This window comes from Gadus morhua, chromosome 4 (genome assembly GCF_902167405.1).
Source record: "Gadus morhua chromosome 4, gadMor3.0, whole genome shotgun sequence".
NCBI classification, from domain to species: domain Eukaryota; kingdom Metazoa; phylum Chordata; class Actinopteri; order Gadiformes; family Gadidae; genus Gadus; species Gadus morhua.
In genome coordinates this window covers 11521616-11539359 of record NC_044051.1, presented here as the reverse complement: position 1 = coordinate 11539359, position 17744 = coordinate 11521616, and the positions used below count along the sequence as shown (strand labels likewise).

Genomic DNA, 17744 nt, shown 5'->3' with positions numbered 1-17744 from the left:
GACAACCCAGGCACCATGTTCCCTGTACATTACATTAAGCCATATTACTGGGCAAATAATTGTCAACAACAAAAACTTCAGACATTTGTAAGAAGACATAATTTGATGGATGAAGGTGTTTCGATGAAATTGGGGTGGTGAAAAATAACTTTGAAGGTGTTATAGTACATTAGCTAACAATGGTCTCCATTCTTGAATTGCAGTTTACATAAAATTGCAGAATGTATGTAAACTTGAATTGCAGTTTACATTTTGCAGTTTACATAAAAATCTCTAGAAGTCAATAGTTAAGTGGTTATTGTTTCTTTCCATTGAATACCTAATGTCATGAGCAGGCCCTGCAACTGAAAATGTAAGCTATGAATTAGAAGGGATTTAGGATTTGCCAATGTACAGCAGGTCACCCTAATATGGACTAGAATGCAGGAAATCGCGATCTTAGAAATCCAAAATGTTCTGGGGGAGACCCCATACCCCCTTCAGGGCTGAGCCCCGGATGTAGACAAAGTCTGCCTCCGCCCCTGATTTGGAGAACACTCGTGCAGAAGGAACAGATGAGGCCGGCGTACATTGAAATTGTTGCGCCAGTATGAAGAGATGAGGGTACACATTTGTGGATTGATCCAGTACAGGAGAAGTTGCTCCTCGGATCTTTCTATCGGTGGATCGGTGTACCGCTGATCAGAATAAAGTGTTCCCACGTGTTATAACGACCTCTCCTCCTAGATGCTTCCATAATGATGATAATCAATACGAACGTAATGACAGTCACCGTATGAGATAGGCTACTACGAACTAAACACAATGTTGTGCATTCAAGTTTTTATAGGCTACTTTGAAGGCGCTACAATTCAGACTCGAAACGAGGCGGTGCCAGTTGCAGTGGCAGTGTGTGGCGCCGCTTCATTCAGAGAAAGAGGCTGTTGCTGTTTCCAATGTAATTTGCACGTGTCGAAGCAGCAACCTTCGAAGCAGTGGTTTTATGGTTATTGTAGTTAATTGTATAAAGCATCGAATCTTCAGTGTAGGACTGCCATACTGATTGGTACACTCATTTGGATCTGTCACTTTATTGTCTATGGTCACGAAAGCTGCACAGCACACGCACACACACACGCACACACACACACACACACACACTGTGATGTCCGGAAGTGGCGGCTGCGTGTCCACAAGTCATATGGTTACTTAACGTGTGCTCTGATGTGGACCATTACGTGCAATGCAAACTGTAATATGTAATATGGGTTTGTCGACAAAAGATGTAGGCAAAGCCCGACCAACCACAGGAGGGGCAGTGCCGTGACGTTGCGATCGTTACTGACAGGGACCTGCCCAGTCGGGCCGGGGCTTCCTGTGTTCGCCGAGCCCGGGAATGGTGTGCTGCTGCTCCCGCATGTGGCGGCTCAGAGGCTCGGGGTTTGCCGCGCTGTTCCGACAGCAGAAACAGGCGTCAAACGGAGCTACTTTGTTATTGAAATATTCGAGCACCAAGACAGCCCCTCAGCTTCCAGGAATGGAGTACCAGGTACGTTTGCTGTTCGTTTTGTTGTCAACATTTAAAAATAGTTTATTGCACACTAGCAAAGATGCTAGTAAGCTAGCCGAAGTTCAAATGCCCAATGGATACTATATGGTGGCTGTGGGCTCATTTGGCCATGGCATGTCGCATTAACTTTGTTCTATTCAGTAAATATTAAACCCTCTAAACTTTTACGCAACAGCTGTCTCAACATAACTTGCCTTACTGTTATCATGATCAATGTATAATTTACACGTCCAAACCTTATGCAAACACGTGGCAGGTATTTATAGTTGTTTTTTCTGCATAATACTAGTAGTTATTTTTTACCGTTCTTGCTGGCAAGTTGGAACATTTTACCCGACGACCAGAAAAACTTGTTAACTGTCAGCTCTTGGGTAAACTCAATCAGCCTATATCAATTTGATTGCTTTTCCTAAAATAATTATACAAAAGTCGATGCTTGCATAAACAAACGGAAATCAGCTGTACATTTCGTTTTTTTATCTTTTTAATTTGGCATGTCGCACTTTTTGGCCACTTATCACAGCTAAAGTTGCGGAGCTGCTGTATCTTTAACAAGGAATAATGCATGTTCTCTTTTACCATGATATACAGGATGCAATCTGCACCCTTAACACACTTCAGACCAACGCCAGTGCCCTGGAACAGGTGCGGCGAGAGCGTGGGAACCCTCAATTTCAACTTGTGGCTATGCGGAGCTTCTTGGAGCGAGCTGGCCTTGTGGTAAATCATCAATATCATAGTAACATATTTTAAATTCAGTCTGTTGAATTAGAGAACCGTGTGTGTGTGTGTGTGTGTGTGTGTGTGTGTGTGTGTGTGTGTGTGTGTGTGTGTGTGTGTGTGTGTGTGTGTGTGTGTGTGTGTGTGTGTGTGTTACAACTGCCTTGGTAATCAGTTTAAACTAATTTGTTTGTTTTGCAAAGGTGGAAGACCTAGACAATCTCAATATCATTCATGTGACCGGGACAAAGGGCAAGGTGAGTGAATTCCCCTCAGAAGTCGTACGTTCTTTACATGAAACATTAAAGATAGATTTATGACCAACAGATATTAGGAACAGGCCATCAAATGTTTGACTTCTCCTTATAGGATATGCATGGGACAAGTTGGGCTACGTAATTGACATGCCTTCTCTAGTAGCGTAGCAACACTAAAGTGTATGTCTTTCATGTTAATTTTTCAGGGATCAACATGTGCTTTCACAGAGCAAATTCTCAGAAGCTACCGGTTTCGCACAGGATTTTACAGGTATAAACCAGAATTGTAGTTCCCATTCCGATGTTACTGGTGATTTTTAAATGGATATTTTTTAATTGTTATTACATGAACATTATCACCATCCAATCAGAATTTTCATAGGTCAAAACAAATGATCATAACTTTGTGTCCGACATTGATGATAAGGAATTGCTCTGTTGTTGCATGAGATAAGAATGATGCAGGAGAAAGTGTCGGTTAATTATTATTTTTTTGGCTGTATCATGCTTATCAAGCCCAGGTGCTGTACACCACCTTAAAAAAAGATACTGTCTCCAACACTTGTACCTGGTATAGTGATTCTGGAGTTGACTATTGGGCACAGTTGGCTGAAGCCGTGTATGCACAAGGCTACAACGACTCAATAGAAATGTCTCACATCTGGTCAGTTCTCATACACAGCTCTTGTTTAATTGCAACGATGGCTGCCGGTTTAACTTTTCCTTATAATTTCTGGTGGTATAAATGTTTCTGAGCATGTAGATTTGAATATTAATGGAGTTTTCCTAATGTGAGAATTGTTATCCTTTTTGCAGTTCACCACACTTGGTTGAAGTAAGGGAGAGGATTCGCATCAATGGACAGCCAATTGGAAAAGAGCTTTTCACAAAGTATTTCTGGCAGATTTATGGAAGACTGGATGAAACAAAGGTTGGCACGGGCAATTTGTGTTGAAAATAATCTGTTTTTCTTGTACGTGTTTCAATGGAAAATTCAAATTGCAAAGTAGTTCCTCAAACTGATTGTTCATTTCTCATCTCGGATTTTCTCTGATTGATGTATGCATTTTTCTGATGAACCTTGCTTGAATAAGACCCTTTTATGATCAGAATACCAATCGTTATTCTATTGTTTGTGAGGTCCTCCTATACAAGCTCATAATTGGAGTCAGTGGCATGTGGATCAGTGACTCATGTGACGTTCCCTTGTGACCAATTAAAGTCTTGGGCTACCTTGTCAATTAACTGATTTCATTATCAAAATGGTTGACATCAATGAAGTGGACTGTGATACCATAAAAGGCAGCAAATCCTCCTTTTTAAACTGTAGCATCGGTGTAGTATTCAGTGTTTAACATTTGCAAATTCCATCTTCGTCGCAACAGCGTTTTCTGTTTATCAGAGACGGTTTCTCACATTGCGTCACCACCATTGACTTTGCGGGCCTGTTTGCATTCAGCTGTTACCGTATAACATGCAGGCCTAGTGACCTCTTGTTACCCCTGCTAAACATGTAAGTAAGCCATAGCTGTGTTGAAATAGCAACCTCATTGGCAAGCATTTCGTGAAAATATCCAATCTCGGGTAAATAAAGTACTAAGCCAAGCCAGATAAGCTGGAAGGCTTCCAGATTTTGGTAAGTTATTTAGTTACACTGTTACTTGGACTTCACCTCCTATTACGTTAAATGTTGTCTGCTTATGCAAACACACCGCAAACATTGAATGAGTAGCGTGGAGTTGTGCAACAAGTCCCTGCTCCGATCTGTGGGATACGCATTTGTGCTACTGATTATTTCTTCCTATGCATTCCGGACCATGTGCTCAAACAAGTTGTGTTTTGGATCAAGATGTACTTTTTTCTGCAAGTGTATGTTTGTAATCAGACCAACCAATATGCCTTTTGATACCGAGGGTGACTCGTTACCCTAGACACCACACCTTTCCTTTCTTCCTTGTTACAGAACTTTCAAATGTGGCTTGCAGATAACCGTCAATATATTTTTTTTTTCATGCATCTTTCTATTATGGTTTCGTTTTTGATAATTGTATATGCATTTAATTGTTTCAGAACAGTTTACACCCTCAATGAGTCTTCCTGATAAAATAAATGTGCAATAAAAATGGAGACTGTTTGATCTTCTTACATTGTTGTCTTTGATGTCCTTAGGAGGCGCACAGCGGCAGCATGCCCGCTTACTTCAGATTTCTCACCATTCTGGCCTTCCATGTCTTCCTGCAGGAGAAGGTATGAGTGCATATCAATGTTGCTAGGAGGTAACATCTCCGTTGAATAGGTGTTCAATACGTTTAGGATCCCAACATTTCTATTTGTCTGTTAATTATGCATCTAGTGAAGTGTAACCGTAGGAGCTCCATTGTCATAGGGCATCACACGATGCACTCTATGTAATGGGTTAACTGCATCTTTCCTAAATTCCCCAGTCATTAACATGCATCATCCTTCATTGTTTGGATTCAGGTGGATTTGGCGGTAGTTGAAGTGGGAATCGGCGGCGCCTATGATTGCACCAACATTATAAAGTAAGTGGGTGCAGTGCACCATTCTGTCTGCATTATCAACATTGGAGCCAGTTTTACTGGTACGAAATGATTCAACAAAAAACACTGTAAATACAGTTGGTACACATTAAAACAAAGACTACACTCCAAATCAGGCCTTGGGATTACAACTCCACTTATGAGTGGAGTTGGGCCCACTTATAAATCTCAATTTATAAGTGGGCCCAACCCAATTATAAGTGGGCCCTACCCACTTAGAAGTGGGTAGGGCTCCTGTAACCATTCACTGAATGTGGACAGAATGTGATACTCTGTTGTTCCCTCCTGAATGGCTTGTGGTACACCCCTCCCTCCCATCAGGAAACCATGGGTATGTGGCGTCTCATCTCTCGGCATCGACCACACTCAGATTCTCGGGGACACCATCGAGAAGATTGCTTGGCAGAAAGGAGGAATCTTTAAGGTAGGTTCCCCATACAACGTTCAGAGGGTTCCACTCCACAGTCAACATGGTATAAAAAAAACTTGACATCGATTGATTGTCGGAGGTCTAAGAGAGGATCATGTGTATTGTTTCGTTGGTTAGCCAGAGGTTCCTGCCTTCACGGTCAAGCAGCCTGAAGGCTCCATGGCTGTCCTGAAACAGAGAGCCTCGGAGATGGAGGTAAGTCAACAAAAACACTAGACACAATTTCTGCAATGTCTATATAACTGATGCAAAACATAGATCAACATCAAGGTCTTCTCTGTGTTGCAAGCTACTGTATGTGTTCATGTAATGTGTAGATTGTTTCTGTGTTTGCATTCATCAATTGATGAAAGGGATAGTTGTTCAGTTATTTCTTATGTGGCATTTGGACAGACATTAATAGTCAGACAAATGGGTGCCAGATAGAGTCAGTGACTCATGCTGTGCATTTCAAGCCAATCAATCAATAACCCTGATGTCTGTCTCCAGTGTCCCCTGTGGGTCTGTCCAGAGCTGGAGGACTACCAGACCGACTGTGGACCTCTGCAGCTGGGCCTGGCCGGACAGCATCAGCGCTCCAACGCCTCCCTGGCCCTGCAGCTGAGTCACACCTGGCTGCAGAGGAGGCGTCTGCAAGGTACGTGGAGGACGCTTCCATCACTTCATGTTTGGATCGGTTTCCATGTCGTAGAAAGGACGTCGTTGGTTCAGCTGGGTTGAACTAGACCTGCCTCAAGCTGTTGTTAATCCTAATCCTATCTGACTCCCTCTCTCTACAGACCAGAACTTCCCCTCCACCACTCTGGAGGGTCCAGGGGTCCCTCAGGCCACTCCTTTCACACCAAGCCCCATCATGACCAAAGGTAGCGCACTATTACTAGTAACTCTGTCAGCAGTGGAGTTGTGGTAGTCTGTCGGACGTCATTCAGGGTTGGCAGCCACTCGTATTGTCCCTTTGACAAAATGTTTACTTCAATTGCAATATGGTAATTAATCATTTTAACTACTTTGTCATCATTTAAATGTTGTGCTTCCATAATCACATGCAGCGCATCCCTTCTGTTAGCGCTCTTGGAATGATTAGTTAATTTAATATAACAATAACTCATACGTCATGCTTTTGGCTGACACTAGTGTGAAAGATTGTGCATATTCCACACAGAGTAATTATAGGAAAGATGTCCCAAAGAAAGTAACCCACTTAGACATCCCATGTGTATGTTTGTTGACCTGTCGCTCCACCTTGACGTGCAGGGCTGGCAGACACGGTGTGGGCGGGTCGCACCCAGACGCTGAAGAACGGCGAGGTCACCTACTTCCTGGACGGAGCTCACACCACGCGCAGCATGCAGGCCTGTGTGAGCTGGTTCCAGGAGGCAGCGGTGCGCTGCGAGAGGAACGCAAGGTGAGCGGCAAGGGAACGTTCTCTAAAGGCCAGATATCCCACTCCCTGCATCCTGCACGTTATGCAAAGCTCTATGAAAATTGGCAGTCTCAAAGGATGCAAATATAAACAAAGGCTTGGTCCGGGAGACATGAAACGCTGTGGTTTGGGTTGAAGTTCTATACCAGGTGGCTTTGTCGTGAATTAAGATGCCAAACTAGTATAGCTCTTTTGTTGTGAGCACATGTTCTTTCAGGTGAGTCAGTAAGGTCTCTCCCTCCCCCTCCACTGTGTAGAGTAGCTCTGCACCTAGCAGGCTCATGTAGCTTTCCTTTCAAACATCTTTCCTTTCAAACCTGGACTCTTGATTGCTTGCCGTATCAATAAAAGTTCATTGGTCAGGGTTAATTTGGCCCATGAGACGGCGATCAAATTAAATGTGATTAGGGCACAGTAAAGGCCTGCAACGCCCTCTAACCCTCAAAGGAGAATGGAATAGCCTACATCAAGATTTTATGATGCTAATCATAAACATCAGCCACATTTTTTATTGTTCTCCTTAATGTGGCTATATAGCAGAAGGAATGGGGTTTATACTAGCAATCCAATCCATCCACGGGTTCAAGACTTCAGCCGGTATAACTAGCTGTATTGCTGTTTTGCAGTGGCCCCGTTGCGAGAGTGTTGGTGTTCAACGCCACAGGAGAGAGAGACTCGGCCGCCATGCTAAAACTACTGGTGGTAAGACACACACCCACCACTATCAGAAGATTATGAAGCATAATAAAAGATTGATTTGTTCCACTGTTTATCACACTTCTTTGATGAGTTGTTGGTTTTGCTTTACATCAATATTCTATCCTCTTTCAGTCATGTGAGTTCGACTTTGCTGTGTTCTGCCCGAATATCACCGAAGCCATCGCGTCGTGCAACGCAGGTAAGGAAGTCTGAATAATAACATGATCACGCAGGAAGTACTGAAATATCAAAGAAAATATGAAAGCTATTGAGTTTCTTGTGTGCGTGTTTCTCGTCCCGCAGACCAACAGAACTTCAACGTGTCGGTGGAGAACATGCTGAGGCGTTGCCTAGACAACGAGAGGAGCTGGCGGCGGCACCACGGCGCCGGGGACTGTCCGCCGGGCCGCCGCGGGCCCCTCCTCATCCGGGACGCCGGCCTGTCCCCGGCGCCGGGCCGGGGTGCCGAGGCGCTGGTCTTCCCCTGCATCCTCAGCGCCCTGCAGTGGGCCGCTCAGGGCCGGGACCCCGTCCTCCTGTCCCGGGACACGGACAAGCGGGAGGCGCCGGTGAAGCCCAGCGTCGCCGCCAAGGCCGCGCTCCTGCGGGAGGTGAGGGAGATCCACGTCCTGGTGACGGGGAGCCTGCACCTGGTGGGCGGGGCGCTGAAACACCTGGACCCCTCGTCCTGCTCCAAGTAGATCGGGCCTCAGAGGACGCGGGCTGGCTGTTTGAACGGCTACATTTCAACCATCGCTGAACCTCTTCTTGTTCTTTGTGTAGTAGAGTTAGAGGCTTCCTCCTAGACAATTTTTAACGGATTTGGATGTGGCCTACTGAAAGGGCCGACTTTTTGTAGTGTGTGGTATGACAAAGTGTAAGGGATGGTTCGTGCTGTCACTGTTTTTAATCAGACTGTCCTGAAGGCCAGTGTTTCTAACCTTAACCGAACCTGGAGCCTTACTGACGGACGCACAAAGTGACCGGACAGAATTGTGTGTTTCACGACTTGAATCCAAACCTGTTTACATGAACTTGGTAATTTATTAACCTCTTAAAGTGTCCCCTGCGAGCTCGGTAGAAATATGTACAGTTCATTATTGTTTCGCTGCATTGGCATACAGCAATAAACCATAAAGAATTGGCTAATTTGGTGATCAAAGTACAGTTAAAGCACTATTGCAATCTGGATATTGGCAAATTGTCATAACTAGATTATTTGCCCTGAAATCAGTGCCAATTTCAGTTTGCGTGTCTTTCCGGTAAGTTCATCAAAGCCTTTTTACAATCTTCTGTCCTTTTTGAAAGACTTTTTGCACAGTTTGTACTTTATTTTTGTATATTTGGAGAGATAAACACAGTATAAATGTAACTTAGTCTTAAATGTGTTAATATCCTAAATTTGTGCATTTCCTGAAATTTAATTTAATTTAATTTAATAACTATTTGGTCAAATATTCAGCCTTCTAGCCTAATGTTTATGGACCTGCTTTATTCATCCGTGTCTGGCATTTGTTTCCAATGTGTTGGAAACGCATATCTGTATTTGTATTTAAACTCAAATCACAACATAGAACCCTGTCTACTGCAATGTACGTCCTTGTAACCCTAAGCCTGGAAAGTATGCACTACTAAATGAATATCATACAAATGTTTGCCATTTAATTAATATGATTGTTCTGTGTTCATGCTGTTGAAATTAACTGGCTTTCCATGTGAACGTGCCATTTTCACCAAATTTCTACATTATTCTTCTATATTGTTAAATTGTCATTTCCTGGCATCGTAACCAGTGCCTAAACTTTAGCCTCTCTGACATAAATATAATGACCCTTAATCCTGAATGGAATCATTTAAAACGACCAAAACTCCTTAATCCTGAACTTCACCAAAGTTGTACCTAGACTTGACCATCCTTTACTCTAACCTCCCTCAGTGTTGAGTTCAAATAAAAAGAATACAAATGTATGAAAGGATTCAAACCCATATCTTGACAGAAAATGACCACCTATTGGGAACTTATCCAGGTGTGTTTGTGTTGTCTCTCCCATCACCAACTCTGTGTAGTGTAGGCCTACCTAACCTATCTACCTAATTGTTTTTCTAAAAATCTACACAGGAATAATCCATGTTGTGGAGTGGCTTCACAACATGTACTTAGCGCCTTAAAACCGGTTTATTTTAGTTGGTTGGACCGATGGGTGGGGAATGAAGGAATTAGCTGCTTGGTTGTGATGCTACAGCTGGGGGACAGTGACAAATAAAATCCCTAACATGACACTAAAACGGTTTGTCATTCATATTCATAATACAGGCATTGCTATTGAGTAAAGAGAATGAGCATTTGTGTGTACAATTGCTTGCGCCCCATTGTAAATGCCAGATTATTCTAGTACTGTCCATTGAGGATACCATGCAGGGAGAGGGAAGAATTCGGTTTTAATTCGTATGGTAAATTCCTTATGAAAGAACAAAAAGCCTGCAATGTTTCTTCCTTGAAAACCCCCAAGTTTATGTTTTGGAATGTTGGTAATTACACTCCTGCCCTACCGCGGTAATGATAGGGCTATTGTTTGAAATATATGGCATTGTAGGCCTATTGATGGCGGAATCCTTCTTCCGTGTTCTTCAGCCAAATATAGGTTCACATAAAAATGGACGACTAGAGCCTTGACATTTTAAACGACTTATATTGTTAGGACTACATGATCTAATTTAGGAGCGTACATTGGTCGTTACATTTTTCAATATACTAGTTTGTTGCCACATAGCTATAAATTGCTATGAAATAGATCAACGTGGTCACATTGGTTCAGTTAACATTGGGGTTTATTTGTTTTTCAATCGGGACGAGTCGTCACAAGGGGGACGACACTTCACATTGTAAATGTTTAAATGTAAGTATTATTATTTGAACCACAGAAGATATTCATGATGAAACGGTAACAATGTTTTATGCAAGTAGGCCTACCATGCATTAACAGTCATCCCAATCCTTTCAATCAAAACAACAAGCGATGTTGGCCTCTACTAATTCTGAGGTATTTGTTCGGTTCTTATTCCACTAGGTGGCGATCGAAAGTGGGTTCGCGTCGTTGCGAAGAAGAATTATAGTGACGTCACGTCCTTTCGTCCTAGATCCAGCCAATCAGCATTGAATAACTATAGCAGGCGAGCAGGGCCGAGGCGCTGAGTTTAAATAGTCCCGCTTGGATCGAAACTTACAGAGAAGAATCGATCCGAGGATATTGAGGATTTTATTGTTAAGAACATGCCACGACAGAGGTATGTTTAATTATTTGTAATAGATTGAACAAAACTTAGAAGGACAATACTCAGGTAGTAGCAGATTCGTCGTGCTGATATGAATGTAACTTATCAAGACCCAGGCGAGTGTGTGTGTCCACAGTCCTTCTTCAAACTACGATTCCTGCTTTTATCAGCTAATGCAGAACATATTGAAGGGCATCCACCGAAGTACTTTAGCAAACCATCGTACGATCGTTCATATAATGGACGTGCAAAGTTGGCATGCCGATGGCCCATTCTGTGTTCTTTACCGCGCAATCATTGGTCCCTCGTCTGCATCTACCTGGAGTGCTGTTTTCTTGGCATGCAAAGATGAAAATATATGTTGAAAGTGCATGATCATCTCTTTCATATCTTTTTTTCTATTTTACCTGAAATTGCGTGACTTATCTAGTTGGCGCGGTTTCTAGTTGTGGCTAACTTGCTATGGCGCGCTCCCTCAGCTAACTTAGTTTTCAGCACCTGTTGATTCATTCCGTTCAAATAGACTGAAGAAAAGCTTAATGTTTTGTTTTTAATGTCATCTATCCGTCTGATTGACGATATTCTTGTTTTCAGAGCGTTAAATCAGTTGGCATGCATGAGCCAGAATTTGGAGGGATCCATGTTATCCAACAAGAAGACCACCAACAAGCGGAAAAAGAGAGGATGGGTCGACGATATGCTGAACGCAGAAAACACCCCGAGTGATCTTATTCATCAGTGGTCCCCGAACCACAAGCAACTCTGCCTCAATCCCAGGGAGAAAGAGAACGATATGGTGCCTTTCGTCCTTTCTAGGAGGTCCAGGAGAAGGAAAAAGAGCAGTACTGGTATGCGAGCTAGAAAGTGAAAAGCAAAGATATTTATCTTTTTCTTGGTGACTTGTTGGTTAACTAATGTTTGCCTTTACTTGTCAGGTCTCTCTTGGGACCATCTCCCAGACGAGCTCATCCTCCGGATTTTGTTCTGCCTGCCTCTATCACATCTCCTCAGGACCTCACTAGTCTGCAAGCGGTGGCGTCGACTGGCGTAAGTCATGGATTCAGAATTACTGGTCACAAGTTAATTAGATCTGTATTAAGTAAAATGTCCAATTATATGAATTACATATTACTTCAATGTATTTGTCACACGCGATAGTTTGGGACTCACTGGCCCTCGTACTAATTCGGTGAGATTTGTGAACACAACCCAGGTTCGACGAGTCACTGTGGTACAGTGTGGACCTGGAGGGGGTGACCAACATGGCCGCCGCTCTGGAGCTACTGCTGAGCAGGGGGACGCGCCGGCTCCGCTGCCCTCGCACCGTCATCCAGGAGCTGACGTTTGTCAACATGAGGCAAGGATGGAGGCTTGTAGACCGGCAGTAACCATAACAACCATACCTGGCTAACTACCGCATCCTAAATAATAAAGGATGCTGTTTGATTTTTGGAAAGCTCACCTCAAAGTTTAAATAAATGAAAGTTGAGGTGCAATTGGAATCTTAAAAATAAAGTTAGTGTTGCCTAATCTACAGCCTCAAAATACAAGTGTTATCTGTCGACACTTTCTTTACCACAAGGCGTAGACAGATTAGAGACCACATTCACAGGTATCGATTATTTTAAGTAATTAAATGTGAGAACTAATGTTGAAACTATATATACAAAAGATAACAATTACAACTGATCAATCAAAATCAAGAACTGAAGGGTCTTTCCCCCAATTCTGACATCTTGCTCTTTGTCTCCTCTCTAGCCCCGTTCACGTGGTTCAGATGGATCTCAGCCACTGCAACGTTTCCTCTGAGTCCCTGGAGGTCATCCTCAGCCGCTGCTCGACTCTCACCCACCTCAGCCTGGAGAGCCTGGAGCTCTCTGACCGCATCCTCCAGTGAGTACCCGGGCAGTGGGGGTCCGGGTGGAGGGCTACTGACTTCCATCCCCAGTGTCTGCACTCTTACCTGTAGGAATCCTTGAACAAAATGCACTCACCCCCTACATGCTCTTTAACACATGGATTTAAAAGTTGACCATCAAATTCCACCTGGGACATTACTACAACTAACAGACAATATTCACATGACCAAAAAAGTAAGAAGGCATTTAGGAAAGAAGCAACTGCTGAAATGTCTAAAAAGCAATGGTAAATGGAGATTACAGGATCCAGCTACGGCTGATTATAGTATTTGGCATATAATACAGGGTGTCCGCGGAGGTCTTAAAAGTCTTAAAAAGTCTTAAATTCATTTTTCTAAATTTAAGGCCTTAAAAAGTCTTAAATTTGTCAAAAATGTCATATGCTGGTCTTAAATTTATAACTCGGAGGTCTTAAATTTGTCGGGGCAGGGTTATTTAATTTTTTATTTTTCTCGCGGGACTTTTCGGGAAGGAGATGTACGAGGGGCTACTTTCTTGCTAGCTGCATATATAAACGGATGTCTGCGCGCTTGCTAGCTAGTCTGCAACAATGGGTAAATGCAAGTTCAACGTCAGTTGGCTGGGAGACGTCCGTTTCCGAGGTTGGCTAGCGTCCGTTGCCAACCCAGAACAGGCCAGATGCATTCCGTGCAAAAGTAGCCTACATTCAAGCTCGGCACCATGGGGATTAAGGCTGTCGTCAGCCATATGCAGAGCCAAAAACATAAAACCTCTGCCAGGAGCCACACACAGACCCCAGCCATTTCTACGTTTTGCATCTAGGCCCCGGCGCCACCGCCGCAGACGGTCCGCGCTGCTAGCACTGACCTGAGGGTAGCATTTGGTGCGACATCAACACTGAAAGCGGAGGTGTTGTGGATTCTAAACAGTGGTCAAGCACCAGTCCTACAACTCGAATGAGGGGATAGGAGATCTCTTCGGTTTGATGTTCCCTGACTCTCAAATCGCGAGCACCTTTACTGCTGGAAGGGACAAAACGGCGTATATAACTCGCTTCGGGCCAGCGCCTTTCATCCGAAACGAGCGAATCTGCAGCGTCTACAAGGCTTTTGTTTTGATATTTGAGACGTTGAACCACGCCACTAAAAGCAAGCAACTTGACGTGCACGTCCGATATTGGGTCGGAGATCGAGTGCATTCCCGGTACTTGGGCTCGCAATTCATGGGGCCCCACATATATGGGGGCAAAAGGGATGATGATACATAATATTTTTTAGACAATATGCAGAATCCTTTCACTTACGAATTAACACGGTCGGCTATTTTTGCCAGCACGCCACCCTAGCAATATTATGGGCAACCGTGTTCCCCTTGGCTGTGATTTGAACTTTGAATTCCTCGTAGGAGTTCATAATAATACATTGCTCGCCTTGGATGAAATACACCGCTCTTGAGCGATAATAAGGGTGAGTCAAATGACGCGAGAAACCCCCCCTTTTATGTGAACGCGCATTGAACCTAAAGCGGAAAACCTGGTTCAACTAATTGAATCTAAAGTGAGCGTCATGGTACCATTTAACTGTGATTGCGAGTTGCGGCTCTGTCGAGCCAGGTTTTCCCAAGAAAGCCTGGGTATGTTCAACGAGGTTCGTGGTATACCCCCCAGGTCTTACTGAAGGCATTTATTTAATGGTGAAAATATTATTAATCAGTGGCGTGAATATCGACGGTGCAACCGGTGCAGCTGCCCGGGGGCCCAGACGCTGTCACCCCCCTCTCAACAACTTACAACTTGGGTGCACCATGAATACGTGCTGGTGCACCCAAATTAAAAATTTAGGCGCACCAGTGCACCCAAGGAAAAAGTTAGTCTGGAGCCCTGGAGTATCACTTTATGTTCAATAAACAGACAGAAAGTAAACTTGAATGAGTCTCATTGAGTGACGCACATGCTATGCTTGGGTTGTAATACAGCGGGATCCCCCCCACCATCGCGGGTTTAAGGTCTTAAATTTCATTCAAGGTGGTATTAAAAAGGTCTTAAAAAGTCTTAAATTTGACTTGCTGAAACCTGCAGATACCCTGTAATAAGATGTGCCCTTCATATTTCTAACTAACGGTATTTGCTCCGTTTTGTTTGTCCTTCAATTGCACTTTCACACTTACAATTTTCTGTCATTACAATAAACGATGATGTGCTTCTTCTACAGCCATCTGTCCCAAAACCCTGAGCTGATCGAGCTGAATGTGGGAGGCTGCGCTGGCTTCTCCCCTGAACCACTTGGAAAGATGCTGCAATCGTTCTCCAAGTAAGCTAAACATTTGGTGGTGTTTGCAGCAATGTTGGCTCCAGAATCACCTTCTGATGCGCACATTTTTTGTCCTTCGGGGGGAATGTACTGATTTATACACGTCCGTCTTGCAGAATGGAGCAGTTGAACATATCTTGGTGTGAATTCGGGTCGGACCACGTGAAGGCTGTGGTCGCTAATCTTCCGTCCAGCTTGACTGATCTCAATCTGAGTGGCTACAGAGAGCAACTTGCACAAGAAGGTGCGATGGTTTTTATACTCATAGGAAATAATATACAGATATCCTTTACATTGATAGCATCACTTTACTTACTGAACGCACACTTTATCATAACTCTCATGTATATTCTCATGTTCTGTGGAATTTCAGATTTGGAGCTGCTGGTGGAACGGTGCCCCAATATCATAACATTGGACATCAGGTAATGTTCGTGTCCGTCTGTGGGAATCTGCATTTAAATTACTTGTGGGGAGGGGGGGTAATCATTAGCCCAATCCCAATGTCCGGACTCACAGACTTTGCTGGGCTTTCATGCGAAATTATTAAGGCTTTCTCAATGTTGAATTCCAAAGGGCGTGAGGGTTTGAGTCCACTCTTACCGAGCCCTTTCCCTAAGTCCTTATCAGTGCAGACTTCACCTAAGGGAATTACCCACAGTTCAAAGCGTTGTGACGTTTACCGCGGAGACCATAGGGAAATCCGGAAATTAGGAAGGTAAACAACAAGACGAAGCTACTGTCAATGCGCGACCAGGTGAGAATTTCTGCCTTTTTTTTGGGGTAAGCTGGATCATTTGGATCAGCTCAAGAGCCAGCTCCTTTGGCTCCCAAACGGCTCTTCATATTACTACTTATACCTTTTATATTTCAGCCAAATGTAACGCGTTCTGACTTATGATTAGTATGTGTAGGCCAATAATCACCTAAATTATTCAATACCTCCTTTATACTGAAGTATTCAAAAGTAAAAATTATATTTTCCGATATCAATAAATTGCTGTAGCCGATTGTTTTCATTGCATTTAAAAAAACTAAAAATAAGAATTCCCAAACCGGCAAGTGTCAGCAACATCTTTGTGATTAAACGTTGCCACGGTCACATGGGCTCTCGTGAAGTGCTGTCCCAATCCCATATATACCTATCTGAGCCCATGTGGTCTCACACACTCACTCACTCAGCACCTGAGATCCATTAAGTCTGTGAGTCCTTAGTCCTCAGGGCTCACTTTGCGATTGGGCCATTGTTGTTTAACTGCTTACTTGTCAATATGGCCTCAACACTTGTGTTTTGGTAGTGGAACTTTGGATCATTTATGTCATGGTGTCAACTAACCTAATTTGTTGATGGGGTTGACTGTATGAACCTGACCCAGGGTGTGACACCATCCTTTCCCTCGTGTCTTGCAGTGACAGTGTTTTCTTGCGGACCACCTGCATCCCTACCCTTGAACAACTCATGCACCTTAAACATCTATCTTTATCACGCTGCTACCAGATCTACGCATCGTCACTTGGGTACGTTCACCTGTTTGCATGCAAAGCCTGCTCTCCAAAATACAAAAGTTTGTACTGCGGAGAGTAAAGGGTTGTGGATTATATCGTCTGGTTTGTGTCATCTTGTTTGTGTTTTTTGTCATTTAACAACTTTTTTTCCCCCACTTTCGTTTCAGGGACATCGGTGAGAAGATTACATCGCTGAGGCTGTTGGAGGCCTTCGGACTCGTACACGACGGACGCATCTTCTCGAAGCTATACGAGATGAAGCGTGTGGCAGTCAACACCAGGGCCATCTCCATGGTCGCCCGTCCGACCCCGGTGCAGACGGACGTGCACTCGATGTGGGACAGGAGGTGTCGGCTGCGGTTGCACTACTAGGACAAGCTCTGGATGTACAATCAATACTTTTTGTCATTATGTTAGTGACGCAATAGAAAAAAATCTTTTATTGAAGCAATATCTTTTTTACGGTGCTTAAAATGTCAGTACAGGAACCTGTTCTCTATTTCAATCAGTTGGAAACGTAACTTTTTAAAAAATATATTCATATTTTCTACCCGGATGAATAAATTGAAGTTGAGGAACTGTTAAAGTCTACATTTAGAAGCAAAGATGTTTGGCAGGTAAACTTAAATTACTTGAATATTGCTCGGTTTGATAAATATTTGCTTCTTTAAAAGCATATGCCTGCACAGGGAATGTGACCAAAGTGAGTGTTTGTGAGCAAGGCTTTTAATATTGTGCCACTCCTTTGGCATAATACTTTGACTTGTATTAATTCAGTGCATAAGACAGAAATAATGTATATATGTGATCTTGAACGTACAAAATGGTTAATCAGGTTAACATGTTTGGGAGAGGCTTAAAAAAAATCTGTTTCCCAAATCTGGTTTTAATACCTTTATTTTCTTTTAAGGCTGATTTTTACTACTGCCATTTTGTATTTCTGGGTCAAGTGTTCCTAGTCCGATGTACTTAAGTATATTAGATGTCGTTGACAACTGAAGGTGTGCTGACCGAAGGGTACTGGCTGCTAATAAATATTTTCCATGTGCCTGGAGGTTGACTCCATGTGGTGAATGCCACTCTAGCTGTTAGTCCATTTTGTTTGTTTGAATAAATTGTGGCATTGTTGATTTAGTT

At 43.3% G+C, this 17744-nt stretch overlaps 2 protein-coding genes across 2 annotated transcripts; both read left to right on the top strand.

Moving 5' to 3' along the window:
- Positions 1 to 1189: 1189 nt before the first annotated feature.
- Positions 1190 to 9607, top strand: LOC115541584 (folylpolyglutamate synthase, mitochondrial). Its single transcript, XM_030353361.1, has 15 exons — positions 1190 to 1528; positions 2141 to 2269; positions 2473 to 2526; positions 2733 to 2797; positions 3343 to 3457; positions 4696 to 4773; positions 5008 to 5069; positions 5409 to 5511; positions 5635 to 5712; positions 6007 to 6154; positions 6297 to 6380; positions 6772 to 6922; positions 7567 to 7642; positions 7772 to 7838; positions 7943 to 9607. The coding sequence occupies exons 1-15, from the start codon at positions 1376 to 1378 to the stop codon at positions 8338 to 8340; spliced, it is 1761 nt and encodes a 586-aa protein (XP_030209221.1). The 5' UTR covers positions 1190 to 1375; the 3' UTR covers positions 8341 to 9607.
- A 1162-nt stretch (positions 9608 to 10769) lies between these two features.
- Positions 10770 to 17737, top strand: skp2 (S-phase kinase-associated protein 2, E3 ubiquitin protein ligase). Its single transcript, XM_030353368.1, has 10 exons — positions 10770 to 10924; positions 11507 to 11760; positions 11848 to 11959; positions 12126 to 12269; positions 12671 to 12805; positions 15003 to 15101; positions 15218 to 15345; positions 15475 to 15526; positions 16512 to 16619; positions 16775 to 17737. Exons 1-10 carry the CDS (start codon positions 10911 to 10913, stop codon positions 16977 to 16979), a joined length of 1251 nt encoding a protein of 416 aa, XP_030209228.1. The 5' UTR covers positions 10770 to 10910; the 3' UTR covers positions 16980 to 17737.
- The last annotated feature ends 7 nt before the right edge of the window (positions 17738 to 17744 follow it).